The sequence below is a fragment of the Lissotriton vulgaris genome, chromosome 7, assembly GCF_964263255.1.
Source record: "Lissotriton vulgaris chromosome 7, aLisVul1.2, whole genome shotgun sequence".
NCBI classification, from domain to species: domain Eukaryota; kingdom Metazoa; phylum Chordata; class Amphibia; order Caudata; family Salamandridae; genus Lissotriton; species Lissotriton vulgaris.
Genome location: NC_141695.1, coordinates 110,141,749 through 110,156,679, shown reverse-complemented (window position 1 = coordinate 110,156,679; position 14,931 = coordinate 110,141,749). Strand labels below are relative to the sequence as shown.

Genomic DNA, 14,931 nt, shown 5'->3' with positions numbered 1-14,931 from the left:
ACATCGTTGTAACATTAAAATTACGTACTGTCCATAGCTTTGTGTAAAAAATGTTGATAGCATTGCAGAGTTACATTGGGTACAAACCATGTTTTGATCAGCTGCTCTAACTAGAATATTAAAAGACACTGATTTGCAGTCTGGTAAAGTCAAATATATAAATCTTTCAGTATCTACTGTTGCACTAGCGCTGCGTGAATAACGCGCCTCCTGCCTTGTAACTTTTTAAATTTACTACTTTACTTCGTTTTATCTTGTTTGCGCCGAGCGCTTCGCGCTTTTAACTGTAATTGCTAGCGCCGCTTAGGGGGAATTAAGGGAGCTCTTACCTGCACTCTAATTGCTGCACACCCACATTTTGTGGGACAGAAGGGACTCGGGGGCACTGTAGAACCATCGCGCCGGTTTCGAGCGCCATTTTGGAGTGGGGAGAAGATCTTTCCTCACTGAGCGCCATCTTGGGTGAGGGAGAGCCACTCGCCCTGCCAGGACCCACGCGACACCCCGCCGGCCATTTAAGATGGCCGCTAGACAAGTGCGCAGCGACGGTGCGCAGCGGGGGCGCCGTAGGGGCGCCGGAGGTGCGCCAGAGGTAAGCCCGTTTGCGCCCGTTCGCGCAACGGACGCGCTTAGGGCCGCTACCTCTGGCCCCTCTGGCCCACTTCGCATTGCCTACTCTCGGGCTCAGCTACTCAGACTCAGACCCTGTCAGAACCCGGTCAGGCAACCAACTATTAGGCCAATTTCCTGTGGGCTGCTTAATGTCAGATCTCTCTGCAAGCACTACACGGAAATAGCCTTCCTCATTGATTCAGAAAAACTCGATGTCCTTTTTCTCACAGAAACGTGGACTCGGGAGGACTGTGAGGTCGAGCTGGGCCTAGCCTGCCCCTCAGGCTATAAAATCAGTCATACCCCGCGCCCACTCAATCGAGGAGGGGGAATCGGGTACATCTATAGAGAATCGCTGACCCTTTCCCAGCTAAAGATTCGAGATGTACCGGGATTTGAACTGATGTGTTTTACAGTCAAACAGCAGCAGTCGATACTCTGCTCGGGTGTCCTATGCTATCGTCCCCCGGGACCGGCACCTTCCATATCTCTCCTCATTGACCTGATCTATGAACTCTCTAGCTCCCACTCCAAGTTATTGATTCTTGGAGATTTTAATCTGTGGGCAGGCAGTTCACTGGACAATGCATTCTTTTCCCTTAGCCAAGCCTGTACAGATATCAATATAGAACAGTTGGTGAACGCCTCCACGCATCGAAAGGGCCACATCCTGGACTTAGTGTTTGCGGACCCACAGTGGGTATCATTAGATGATATCAAGTGCCAGTTTTGGACAGACCACTCTTTGATTATGTTTTCCCTTTGTTCAGAGGACCATATGTCGCGAAAGGGTGGATTACCCCTAGCCAAGCTAGAGAGACCTTGGTCCCGAATTCTCAAAACCTCTCCACTGCCGAACATCTTAGTTAAGGACTTTAAGCTTGGCAACACAGCTGAAGAGAGCTATACTCTCTTCTGCCAGTCCATATCGAGTTCGCTGGATAAGTTGGCACCCCTTCGGAAGTCACGAGGGAGGGTGAACCGAGCTAGCCCTTGGTACACGAGCGAATTACGCCAGCTTAAACTTGACTGTAAACGCGCTGAAAGGGCTTGGAGGAAACAGTATTTAGACTCGGAGAAAACGATATTTAGGTCCGCTATACAAAAATACAAGGCTCAGATCAAGATGGCTAAAGCGACATATCTTGAATCCACCTTGAATCAGGCACCAAACAAGGCACAGGCCCTCTTTAAAATCGTTAGGGACCTTGCCCACCCTACGTGTGTGGCTAGCGCAGTCCCTTCATCGCAAGCTCTTTGTGATTCACTTGCGGATGCCTTCGAGGAGAAAATCCGTAAAATCCTGGAGGGTTTGCAGGACCCAGTTAATCACTCCGCTGGTGTGGGAGCTCCGGAGGAGACGGCCAGTCGACCCCTGCAGAGGGTCGCCCACCTCTGTTTGGAAGCTCCGGCCACGCCTTCCAGTCGACCCCGACCAGAGGACCAGACCCTCAGTCTGGGAGCTCCGGCGTTGGAGGCCAGTCGACCCCAGCTGAGTAGTTTCCCGTCTCCCCCTTTGGATCCGGCCCTCAGCCTGGGAGCTCCGGCGATTGAGGCCAGTCGACCCCAGCTGAGTAGCTTCCCGTCTCCCCCTTTGGATCCGGCCCTCAGCCTGGGAGCTCCGGCGTGTGAGGCCAGTCGACCCCAGTTGTGTAGACTTTCCCCTCCCCTTTTGGATCCGGCCCTCAGTCTGGGAGCTCCGGCGAGTGAGGCCAGTCGACCCCAGTTGAGTAGCCTTTCCCCTTTCTCTTTGGATCCGGCCCTCAGTCTGGGAGCTCCGGCGAGTGAGGCCAGTCGACCCCAGCTGAGTAGCTCTTCCTCTCCCTCCTTGGATCCGGCTCTCAGCTTGGGAGCTCCGGCGACTGAAGCCAGTCGACCCCAGCGGAGTAGCTTTTCTCCTCCCTCCTCGGATCCGGCTCTCAGTTTGGGAGCTCCGGCGATTAAGGCCAGTCGACCCCAGCTGAGCAGCTTTCCCCTTCCCTCTTTGGAGGAGTTTGGCAGCCTAGCCCTTACGATTTCATCCGGCTCGCCTCTTGATCCTCTTCCTCCAAAACTCTGGAAGGTGTTCAAAGAGGATCTTTTCCAGCCCTTGCATGCCATCTGTTGCCAGTCGTTTGAAACAGGGACTGTACCGGGCTGCTGGAAGAAGGCAGTGGTATCTACGCTCTTAAAAAAACCTACGCTCGACCCTGTGTGCCTTTCCAACTACCGGCCAATCTCCCTGCTTCCTTTTCCAATCAAAATCATGGAAAAATTGGTTACCCGCACTCTGTCCGGCTTCTTAGAAGGGAACACCTGGCTGGATGAGACGCAATTTGGTTTTCGCCCAGCTCATGGGACGGAATCCGCGTTGGTGACCGTGTTAGACAATCTGCGGGCGCGAGTCGACAGTGGTCGGGCAGCATTCTTGGTGTTGCTCGATATGTCGGCCGCGTTAGACACGGTCAGTCATCCTACCTTGATTTCGAGGCTGGAGGAATGCGGGGTCAAAGATAAGGCCAGGGACTGGTTAATCTCCTACTTGGACAGCCGTCAGCAACGGGTTTCGCTCCCTCCCTTCAGCTCAGAGGAGCGGAGAGTGGGACAAGGAGTACCTCAGGGCTCAGCCATCAGCCCTATACTCTTTAATATCTACCTCCGCCCTCTAGTCCAGCTTATTAAATCATTTGGGATCTCCGCATTTAATTATGCGGATGATACCCAGCTGGTCTTTTCCCTGGAGGGACAGGATGCAGTCCCATTGGAGACCTTGCACCGGTGCATGCAGGCTACAGCGGAATGGCTCCGTCTGAACTCGTTACAGTTCAATGGAACTAAGACAGAGGTCCGGTATTGTTCCAATGACCGAGTTCCCCGAGATCTCCCAGATAACTTTTGGCCCCGTCCTTTTCAGAGACGGTGTCAGCCGCACAATCGGTGCGTAATCTGGGCGTCATTTTTGGGCCCAACCTGCAGCTGGATCTGCACGTAAATAAGACCACCTCAACGTGCATGATGTTGATCCGCATGCTGCGCAAGGTTTTACCCCTTCTCCCTGAGCAAGCCAGACCAGAAGTAGTGCGAAGTACCATCCTAAGTCGACTTGACTATTGTAACGCACTACTTCTGGAGGCCCCGGTAACACTTCTGGGCAAGCTTCAAAGGGTGCAAAATATGGCTGCCCAACTCGCCCTTTCCCGCCCCTACCACAGCTCTTCTTCGGCAGCGCTACAGGAACTCCATTGGCTGCCGGTCCAGTTACGCGTTCGCTACAAAGCAGCGTGTATTGTGTTCAGGGATATCCATGGCCTGGGCCCAATTCCTTTGCGGCGAATGTTTGCCTGGTACCTTCCACCACGAGCTTTACGCTCCTCGTCATCCAGGCTACTTGTAGTTCCGCGCTTCCAGAGAGTGAGGATGGGTGGCCGTTCGTTCAGAGTAGCGGCGGCCAAACTCTGGAACTCCCTGCCAATATCCCTGAGAAGTCTTGAAGATCTTTTAGCCTTCAGAAAGGCGCTGAAAACTTACCTCTTTCCTAGGACAGGTTGAGCTACTGAATTTGCTGGATCATGGGTCAAAGCGCCAGGATGCCCTTGGTGGTGACAGGTTTGCGCTATATAAGTATACCACAATACAATACCAATACTTGAAAAGGAACAATTATGGCAGACATGTTGCCATTTATAAGAAAGGCCAAAAACATTTTCAACATCTATACCTTCCTCTTTCAATACAACAAGCATGTACATTAGAAATTCCTGACAATCTTTCTGAATATCCTGAGAAAATTGAGTTATACCAGAACATATGTCTAAATTATTTCGAATATCAGAAACACTTTCTATATTTGTTATATCACTGCTACATTTCTCAAACACAGTATTCAACAAACAACAAAAACTTTGATCCCGATTTTCAACAATCTGTTCTTGCAAACTTTGGAGAAAAAAAAACAACATTAACCACTACATTAGCATAGCAGTTGACACCAGAACTGTTCTCAAACTGAAATCCAACAATATCTTCAGCAGAATCCTCTTTTTTTCTGCTTACAATTACTGGTTCATCTACTTTTCTTTTTTTTGCTACAGCCTTGCTACAATTGTTCTCATTTCTTCTTTTTCGGTCTGCGCCCCTTTGGATGAAATTTTTTTTAATCCATCAACACTACACTCTTTTCCTCCCATTGACTCAAAAGCTTTTTTAGATTTATTGACGAGAGTCAAATCAGGATCCCCTGTGGATGTTTGTCCCCCTCAAATCATGAGGGAAATTGGCCGGGCCATCCCTAACAGCATGATATCATTGCTTAACAATTCCCTCACATCTGGGATAGTCCCCCGCAGCTTCAAGTAGGCCTTATTGATTCCCCTCACTAAGAAACCTGGCATAGACCCTCTCGACCTCACTAATTATCGGCCTATATCCCTTCTGCCCTACCTATCAAAGATTTTGGAGGCTCATGTCACCAACAGCCTTTCAAACTTTGTTGAACATTTCTGGTTATTTACAACCTAACCAGGCAGGCTTTCGGCCTGGTCATTCCACTGAGGCAGTAATATTGGCCGTTCAGAAGACCTTGAGGTCTAATGCCGACAAAAATTTACATCAAGCTTTGGTGCTTCTTGATCTGTCTGCAGCATTCGACATGGTTGACTATTCCATTCTGGTCAACCGTGTCGAACAGGCCGGCCTCAGAGATTCTGCCTTGGCCTGGCTGAAATCTTTCATATCTGAACACACCCAGTCTGTTCGGCTAGGGTCTTTTACAGCTCCTGAAATCAATTCTTTTTGTGGGGTCCCTCAAGGCTCTTCCTTGTCCCCTTTACTATTTAATTTATATATGCGGCCCCTCTTGTTTTCCCTAAGAGAGCACAAAGTCACTGTATATAACTATGCAGATGACTTGCAGTTAGTTTTTGTACTAAACTCACCTAATGCTGTAGAGAATTTTCAGGCAACTATGACCTTAATTCAGAGCTGGATGTCTTTAAATCACCTCAAATTAAACCCGGGGAAAACTGAATTGATCTTGCCCGGGAAGAGTGAGATTAGCTGGAGTCCACACTTCTGGCCTTCTGATATGGGTCTCCCCCCTAAAAAATCTCAAACAGTAAAGAGTTTGGGAGTGACCATCAACGAGGACCTTGCCTTAAAATCCCAGATTGGAACAGTAGTTTCTTCTGGATTTTTTCAATTAAGGAAAATAAAAAAAATTGCATACCTCCTTACCCACTCTGCCCTGATTCAGGTAGTCACCGCCCTAGTCCTTTCCCACATCGACTTCTCAAACAGTCTCTACCTGGGCTTACCTGTAGGTCAACTTAGAAAACTGCAATACCTGTAGAATCAAGCTGCTAGACTGATCTGTAAGGTACCTAAATGGGAATCGATTAAATTAGGGCTAGAGAATTTGCACTGGCTACCTGTGGCTCAGAGAGCCGCATTCAAAGCCGGATGCATTATTTTCAAGGCTTTGCAAGGTAAGGGCCCTCTGTTCATCAGGCAATTGATAGGGAGATACACCCCCTCACGTAGCCTTAGATCAGCCCACAAAGATCTACTTGAGGTACCCCGGTCCAAGAAAAAGCGACAGGGAGGTGGCTGTTTTCACTTTCTAGCAGCTTCCTTGTGGAATTCTCTACCTTTGACTCTTAGACAGAGTAAGGACCTCCTTGCCTTTAGAAAGGCATTTAAGACCTTCCTTTTTACACAGGCCTATTTGAAATAGTGACTCTTGCTGGTATCTCTTTTGTTATGTTTTTTTATCTCTCTTCAGCGCCAAGAAGCTCTTGGGCGTATGTGCACTTTACAAATTCTGAATAACATAACATAACATAACATAACATACCACACACTTTTCAAATAGAGAATATTGAGGTAAATTTGGAGCATACTCTCTTCTTAATCTATTATATTCCTTTACACAATTTAGATCTGCACTAATCTTTGTCTCATCAAAATCAATCAAATACAATCCAGATAAAGTTCTGACTCGAGATAAAGCAATATATGCCATACCCTCCTTGAAGACAGAACATCCAATATACATCAAAGCACTATCTACACTTAAACCTTGAGATTTATGAATAGTTACTGAATATGACAAAGAAACAGGAAACTGTTTTCGGCGGACATATTAATTTTTCACAAGCAAAAATCGAACAGAACAACGACCAAACTGTTGTACTTCTTCAATTCCATCAAATTTAATTTTCAAAAATTCAATTCCATCTCTATTTCGGTAATTCACAAAATCAACAACATGACCCATTGCTCCATTTACTAAACCTCTTTCCACATTTAAATTCCGTCGTAAAATTATACGACAATTTAAACATACATATAGAGTCTTTTCAAAACCAGCAGTTTTAGAAATTGTCTTCTCTAAAGAATCCAACTTTGATTTCAACTTTTCTGACAAAACAATAGTAACTCCTTCGTGCTCTATTTTATCAATAGCTTCCAGTTTCACAATCTCTTGATTTTATAACTCTAACATTTTGTTGTTGAAGACTGAACATTCTCGAAGAGTTGGCATCAAGCATATTACAGTTTTGTTTTCAGCAATTTTCTGATAAATAATCTCTGGGAGAATATTTTCCTTTGGAAACAAATTTGAAATTAATCGTGACTGTAAAGCTTCTTTGCCATGTTCAGTTACTTTTCCAATTCATACATCTTGTAGAATATTTTTATAATCTTCATCCTTTGCCTGTCACATGTTTTGAAGCAGTTCTGCATATTTAAAATATAACCAGATATTCACATTTCCAATGCTTCCTAGGCACTTTCTTGTATCTTCATTCGTAAGCATCTTAAACACTGGTTGTCCTTTCACTGGAGTTAGCTGCAGTAGATCTCCAAAGACAATGATGTGTTTGCCTCCAAATAACATATCATACTCTGTTTTAAGAGTTTGTTGCATTCTTAAGTGCACAAAAGCAAGCATCACATTTGAAACCATGCTTACCTCATCAATGATAAGAAGTTTCATTTTCTTCAGGACTCTACCAACTTCACAATAAGCTTCTCCAGATAGCTTGTGGTATTGTAATGTATTATCATGCTCTACTGGCAGCATCAATAAACGATGTAAAGTAATCCCTTTAATGTTATGTGCTGCTAACCCAGTTGGAGCAGTAACAACACAAGACAGTGATGACTCTGTTCTTTTTTGCAGATAAGTTGCAATTGATTTAATCAGAAAACTTTTCCCAGTTCCGGCTTCTCCACTCACATACAGTCGGACAGGTTCGAATGACGTACATGAGCACTCTTTTTTATCATGACGTAAACCATGCTCAATCTGTTCTGTGACTTCATTATATATTGTTTTCTGCTCTACGTTTAGTAGATTTTCCAAATCTAAAACTACATCCTTCTGAGCTTGTTCCATGGCTCTTTCCACCTCTTCCATGGCAGTGGCAGCTCAACGCAATTTACGATGATTAATCAAATGTCCTTTATTTTGTTTCACCAGACATCCTTCAGATTCAATCACAGCATATACTCGTTTATTGATATCTTCTGTCATATTTCTCTTAAAAGTATAGCTTTGTAGTACTTCATAGGGACAAACGTTCTCAAGATGACTACTTCTATTTGGATAATATGTATCCAACATGTTTGTCTTCAAAATATCTGTACTGTTGGGTTGAAACTCCGCCAAATACTCAATTTCTTGTGTAGACTTCAAAACTCGGTTTCGTGTTGCAGCAAGACCTAGACTCACCCAAATGATGGATCTCGATTTGGCATACAGACTTGCTGATGATAACCGATCTGAACATTCATATGCTCCAATTTCTCGATGCGACAACATCTTCAAACTGTAACTGTATAATTTCTTACTTAGGCTCTTTTCATGCGAAATATCCCCCCACATTTCCTTCAGTTCCGTCTTTTCTGATTTTGTGATGTAAGACGTTACATATCGAGCCACAGCAATAGAGTTGTCAGCAACATATTGAATATCCATGTTAGCATTCCACATGGACAAAATGACTGGGTTGTAGTCATTTACGTATTTGGACTCTTCATTTCTTTTCAAGTTGTACGTATTTTTCGCTGATTTTCTTTTCACAGTATGTCGCAGTGAAGACATAAAATTGTTCACTCTTCCTTTAGATATTACTGGTCGTGGAAATCCAAAACGACATTTTGTGTAGAACTTCTCCTTGGATTTGAACTTTCGACAACAGTACTTTCCACAGTGATGGGTTTGAAAGCATAAGACTTGATGTCGTAAATTGTCTTCTTCTGTACTTTTTAGAACAACACATTTTGAATATTGTTCAATGAAACTCATCACTGAGTCATCCGAATCTGTCCAAATTTGGGAGCATCTTTGATCCATTGCAGCATTTGTATGTGAGGAGCACCTCTTGCTTGATACTGCTTTCTCCAAAAGAAATCCAAAACCTCTCCAAGTGGAGGATTTTTTTTGTTTGTGATGAAAGACATCATAGCTTCAAATCGATGATTAAAATACCTACAAACATTAACTGGATCCAAAGAGCACAGTTCTCCAGGTGTCTTGAATTCTATATTTTCTATGTTTCCATTTGCCTCTCGAAGAAATTCAAGTAATTCTTCCCAGGCATACTCAGCACAGCTAAGAGTGAGGAACCATGTAGGAGTTCCTAAGTTTCTTAGCATACATTTCAATTCCCCATGACGACGATACCAATACTGATTCATACCATGCTGACATGCCATGAGATTGATTAGCTGAGATTCCAAAATACTGTCTTCCACTTGGACTTTATCCATAAAGTCCCTTGCCGAAACATTTTGAAGATGTACTCCAGATTTCAGTATATGGTTCACAGCATAAGACAGTCCAGAGAAGTCACTCTCAAACAGAAGATGAAACAAATATGGAATGCATTGACGAAATCTTGGATCTTCTGCATATAACCTTAAAGTCCGGTATTCTGTCGCAGGAATTTGAACAGGTCGGTCATCAAATCTTCCACCTTGACCTGTTGGAAGCAATTGAGGAAAACAACGAGCTTCCAAGCTTTCTTCCCATACACTTTTGGGACTTCCTTTGGCTTCTTTCATTTGGAACAACTCAATAGCATTCCCCATTACTTCTTTGGAATGCAGAGGATGAACACTATAATGCTCATAAATCTGTTCACTTCTAGAGACATCTACTTTTTCAATCTGTCCAGCTGATGAATCACTGTTCTCTTCTACAGTTGTTTCCTCTTCTCCTACATATACATTTTTGTAGTACTGATTGTTTTTTACTAAATACAACGTTGCCTTTTTGACTTTCCTAACATCCACTAATTCTTGCCAGATTTTCTTACTCTTTGTAGGAACACCATTAACAAGAATAACCAGAGGTTCCTCTTCCAATTTTTCTACGCCAATGGTGTCAATATTTTTCTTTAAATCTAAAGGCAAATAAACAACTCTTCCCTTTCTGTAAATCTGAAGGAGGCAATTTCCCTGTCTCAGGCTCCATGCGAACAATAGCCTGAAAAGGATGCACACATTGAATCAGAATACACTCATAGGTATTTAAACCCATCAATTCAGACGGAATCTTTACCAACTCAAGATTATTATGTACAGCTCTAGCAGGCATTCGGTTTTCATTTAATTTATTATAACAATATTTACAAATACATAGATCAGAACCCAAATCAAAACAATTCTCAACCAACAAATAAGTTGCAAAATCCTTCCATTCATTATTATTTTCTATTTCACTTTTAACATATAAATCAACTAACCGAGTCTGATTCTTATAATGAGTTCGTCGACAACACACACAAGAAAAAATTGGCCTTTCACTTGAAATGACCTTAAACTTTGTAATTTAATGATCAAACTTTTGAGTACTTACAATCTGTACATTCTCTTCCACATTATTTTCTATTACTGTATCATTTTCAGCTGTGTCCTCTTTTTCACCAAATTAACAAAACTCTATTTCTTCACAAATCTTCTTCACATTTAATTCAGATCCATGCAAAAGAGCACTATTTAACTGTTTTAGCTTAAGTGCTGGATTTTTTGCATAATACAACCTTCTCACTATTTTCCTCACTTTAGTTTGATGCACTCCTAACATCCTAAAATGGTGAAAAGTACTCTGACATACTTTTCTAGAAAGACAAGCCTGTGAATGACCTTGCAAACCTGTTTTTTCCCTCACTCTGCAAGGATCTATCAGCCTTATTCATGAAGGCTAAATCGGCTCGCAAAGGGCCGGATTCTGAGAATCCGGCCCTTTGTGAGTGCGATTTTTGCATTTGGGATTCATCATCCCAAATGCAAAAATCGCTAATTGCGATTTCGCAAATGTGCGAGGAATTACATTTAAGGAATCTCTATTTGAGATTCCTTAAATGCAATTCATCCTACATTTTCTAATTGCGAATTCGCAATTCCTGGCCGCAATTTACCGCGAGGTCAAACCTCGCGGTAAATTGCGAAAACTCAGAAAAATGCATTTAAATGCATTTTTCTGAGTTGCATGTTACACACACACATGTCCTTTGGACATGTGTGTGTGCAACACCTGTGAAAATTTCCATTTTAGGGGTGCTACAGGGTGTCCTTTGGACACCCCTGGCACCCTTTAAATCGCAATCTTATTTGCGATTAGCAAATTGCTAATCGCAAATAAGGAATACTCCCCATTCATTCCTATGGGCCTTTTGGCCCATAGGAATGAATGGGGAGTTTTTCCTTATTTGCGATTAGCAATTTGCTAATCGCAAATAAGGAATCATTAGGATTCGCAAAAATGTTTGCTAATCCTACATCAATCCCGTTTTGCGAGTCCTTAATAGCGATTCGCTATGATTCGCTATTAGGGCCTCGCAAAACGGGAGATTGATGAATAAGGCTGTATATATCTTGCAATATCTTAAACTTTTGTTTTAGACTTTTCTTACTATATGTACGTAAGACATTGCAAAACAAATTAATAGAATCCTGTCGCACACTACAAATACTACTACAATTCCAAGTATACACCGGAGCCTTAGGACATCTCCCTAAAACTTCATCAGCTAACACCTCATCTGCATTTCTAGGCACAATTTTTTCTTATTCAACTGGACAACCATCCTTCACCTCATATGTTCGACCACTGGTGTCAACTGCATGTCAACTGCATGCACCAAAACATTATCTTGAAAGTAACTCTCTTCATTAAAAATTGGCTCACAACTTGAACTATGCTTCCATTCTCCCGAAAAAACAGCACAAACATTAGTATGAAATGCTGTGAGAGATGTGTAAAGGATTTTATTAATGGCATAAATTGAGACAGAATATAAATAAAAGAGAGGCATATTTACAAGCCCCTTGCGCAATGTTTGACATGGGTGCAAGCAGAAAATGCATGCATTCAAGATGGATAAATATATGATTAATGGTTAAAAAAGAATGAAAATAGGCTTACAGTAGTAAAGCGAAGATATTGACAGCCAATGCGGCGACATTCAACTGTGCGGCCGGTTGGAGCAGTACATTGCCCCCTCCATTACTGTACAATAAACCAGATTTTACACCTCATATAGGATTAAGCCTTGGCTTCTTGACCATGGCCAACAGCTGGAAGTCCATGAAACTGAAGGTGTTTTGGTTTAGGATGGTGGCCTTACGTAGTCAAGGGTCTGTGAGTGTCAGGAAGACCTGGAGGCCCTCAACAGGGTCTGCCATGTACCCCTTTTTGTCGTCAGGACCTAGAGAAAGATGTATGCACTGCTCTCGACTGAATAATAGGTTTTCTACTTGAAGCCTTGATTGGTAAAGTACAGTATTCTACTTCCAACAATGGCAGCGTGGTAGGTAGTTATGTGTTAATGTAGTCTTATTAAAAAGTGCCATATGTATAAAAAAAATCAGAAAGTCCACATATGTCCACAGCATAGTTTTCACCGGAAAACTGAAAATGTCAAAAGTTGTTCACATTAAATTTAGACAAGCATGACCTTTTATATTTTTGCTTGTTTGAGTTTCATTTACCAGCTTTAACTGATGTGGAACAACAGAAGTAGCGATGCAATGAAAAAACAACAAAATTCCCTCATCAGGGAATAGTAAATGTACCTTAAGCTGGGACTTTTCTGAAAAGTAAATTCTTTTTTTCACCAATATCCATCAAATTCATACTAACCTTTCTTTTCATGCCATTTTTTAGCAGAATCTGAACATTCTTCATGCCCATCAGGCTGGCGTCAACGTGGGCGAACCTGCTATTTATTCTCAAATACTACCGACATAAGAACATGGAACGAGAGCCATGAACATTGCTTCTCCCTGGATTCCCGCCTGCTTGTAATACGTGACCAGGAAGAGCGGGTAAGGCACTAGTGATCCTGGACAATGCAGAACTGGGAAGGTGCAGGGACACAGAGCAAAGCATTGCTGGCGAGGCTTGATGCAATGCCAGGCAAAGCTTAAATGGTCAGCACAACAAGAACTGGTGGCGCTGGTAAGGCATCTGCAAGTTTGTATAAGTGTTTAGGTAGGTAGAGCATAGCTGTAAAACAACTGAGTACAATAAAATGGGATGTAAAATAGGAGCAAGAAAAACCTGCTTACAATTGGGAAGTTCTTTTTGGTGGTGTCCAAGTGGAGTCAGCAATAGGTGTTGTAACTTCTCGAAGAGGTGTTTGTTGACATGGAGGGTTTCGCTCTCTTCCTGAACTGGAAGAGAGAGGGTGTTTGTCGTGGTTGCGTTAGGATGGATTTCACAATCCTTTGTACATTGTAGTAGAAGGCATGTTTAGTGGTGTTTCCCTTCTTACATTTCTTTCTTTCAAACCTTGTGATGTTGTAGCTGTGTGTAGGGTTTGGCACCGGTGGTCCTGATCTCGTCTGCTGGGTAGGGCGGGGTGCCGAAGGTGGCAGCCTTTCTGATGGAGCAGATCTCGAAAATGATTGTGCTTGCAAAGAAATATAATGGAGCTTCTAGAGTGTGGGGTGACTGGGTTATGCCTTTTCAGTCCTTTCTGTGTTTCTTCCTGGTGGAGGTTGCTGTCGAGAGCTGATAGAGCAGCTCAGTTGGGATCAAGTATGCATTTGGATTACCATCACCTGGTGGTTCAGATGCCTCATCCATGTCAAGAATTGACTTTCTTCCACTGTCATAGGACGAACACTCCTTCAGGATGTCTTAAGAAAACAAAGTTCTTTTTTTACTGTACAGATTACTTCGCTGGATATTATCACAACTTTCATTTGCTACAAAGATGCAAAACATGTTAGCTCGTATTGACATAGCATGAAATTAAAGCTGATTTGGGATTGGACAAAAAAACTCCCAACGTAGTAAAGCTTGAATTTTATATTCTAACCCATAATGGACCATTGCCATGGACCTTTTTCTCATCCTTCATTCTCACAGGTATATGATATGATATTTAAATTTGTTAAGGGATTACATGCGTTTCGCAAATTTGTGATATGTAAATTTTTCTAGAATGTTTTTCAAAATGTGTATATTGGTGTTTTTTAAGTACCCAGTTACGAAGGAAGGTGTTGATGTGCACCCATGTATTATTATATTTGTGTAAGATGATTTATTTTGTTCTTGACTACAGATGAGGTCTATAAAAACTATTAGTCAAGTTAAAACTTTTGAAGTAAAGCTTGTCCTAAGCCAGAGCTTTCAAACTGTCCCGTATCAAGTTGGTGTAGCTTGGATTTTATTTTTTTTAATACAAAGAAAATGGCAGCTCTGGATCAGGAACTTGTGTCTGACAGCTGGGGTTCGCGGGCAATGAGAGAGCTCTAATGTTCCCTGATTTCCTCATGTATAAACCAGATTAGCTTATTTTTTATTTTGTCCCTTTTCTGGGTTTTCTTCAGCAAACTACATTTTGCTGCCTAGGCTTGTCGGCCTTTCTTATAATGTGTTTCAGAATAAATAAAGGCTACTGGTTGAAAAAGCCATCTATGGCTGGGGAAAAGTTTCATGACATGGGCCAGTTGGAAAATATTCTATTATTCCATTCTGCAAAATACTTTGCAGGAGAGGACTTATCAAGAGACGCTCCCCATACCTCTTCACTCTCATAGAAAGATAAATTGGGTTATGAATATCCATATGCATTTGTTTTGCTATTCTACAAAAAAAACATGTTTTATAGTATTTCGTGCTCACTGGATGAATGAATTATCATTATGCATGCATCTCTCATTTTCACTTAGCATCGTGGCTGCCAACATTGCACTGCTATGTCCATGTTTATATACACTGTCCTGATGAAGGCCCAGAGCTGAAACACGCATGCATCAGCCATTAGTTTCGGCCTTGGAAATGGGTGTCATAATGGTTGGTTTGGGGGCTTGTGCTGATGC

The 14,931-nt window shown here is 42.6% G+C and overlaps 1 protein-coding gene across 1 annotated transcript in view; it reads left to right on the top strand.

Annotated features, from left to right (window-relative positions):
- LOC147700932 (killer cell lectin-like receptor subfamily F member 2) overlaps window positions 1–14,931 on the top strand; it is an 89,874-nt gene that overhangs the window by 72,059 nt on the left and 2,884 nt on the right. The window contains exon 4 of the mRNA XM_086929273.1: window positions 12,767–12,927. Within this exon, the coding sequence (XP_086785399.1) occupies window positions 12,767–12,927 (161 nt within the window). The remainder of the gene's footprint in view (window positions 1–12,766; window positions 12,928–14,931) is intronic.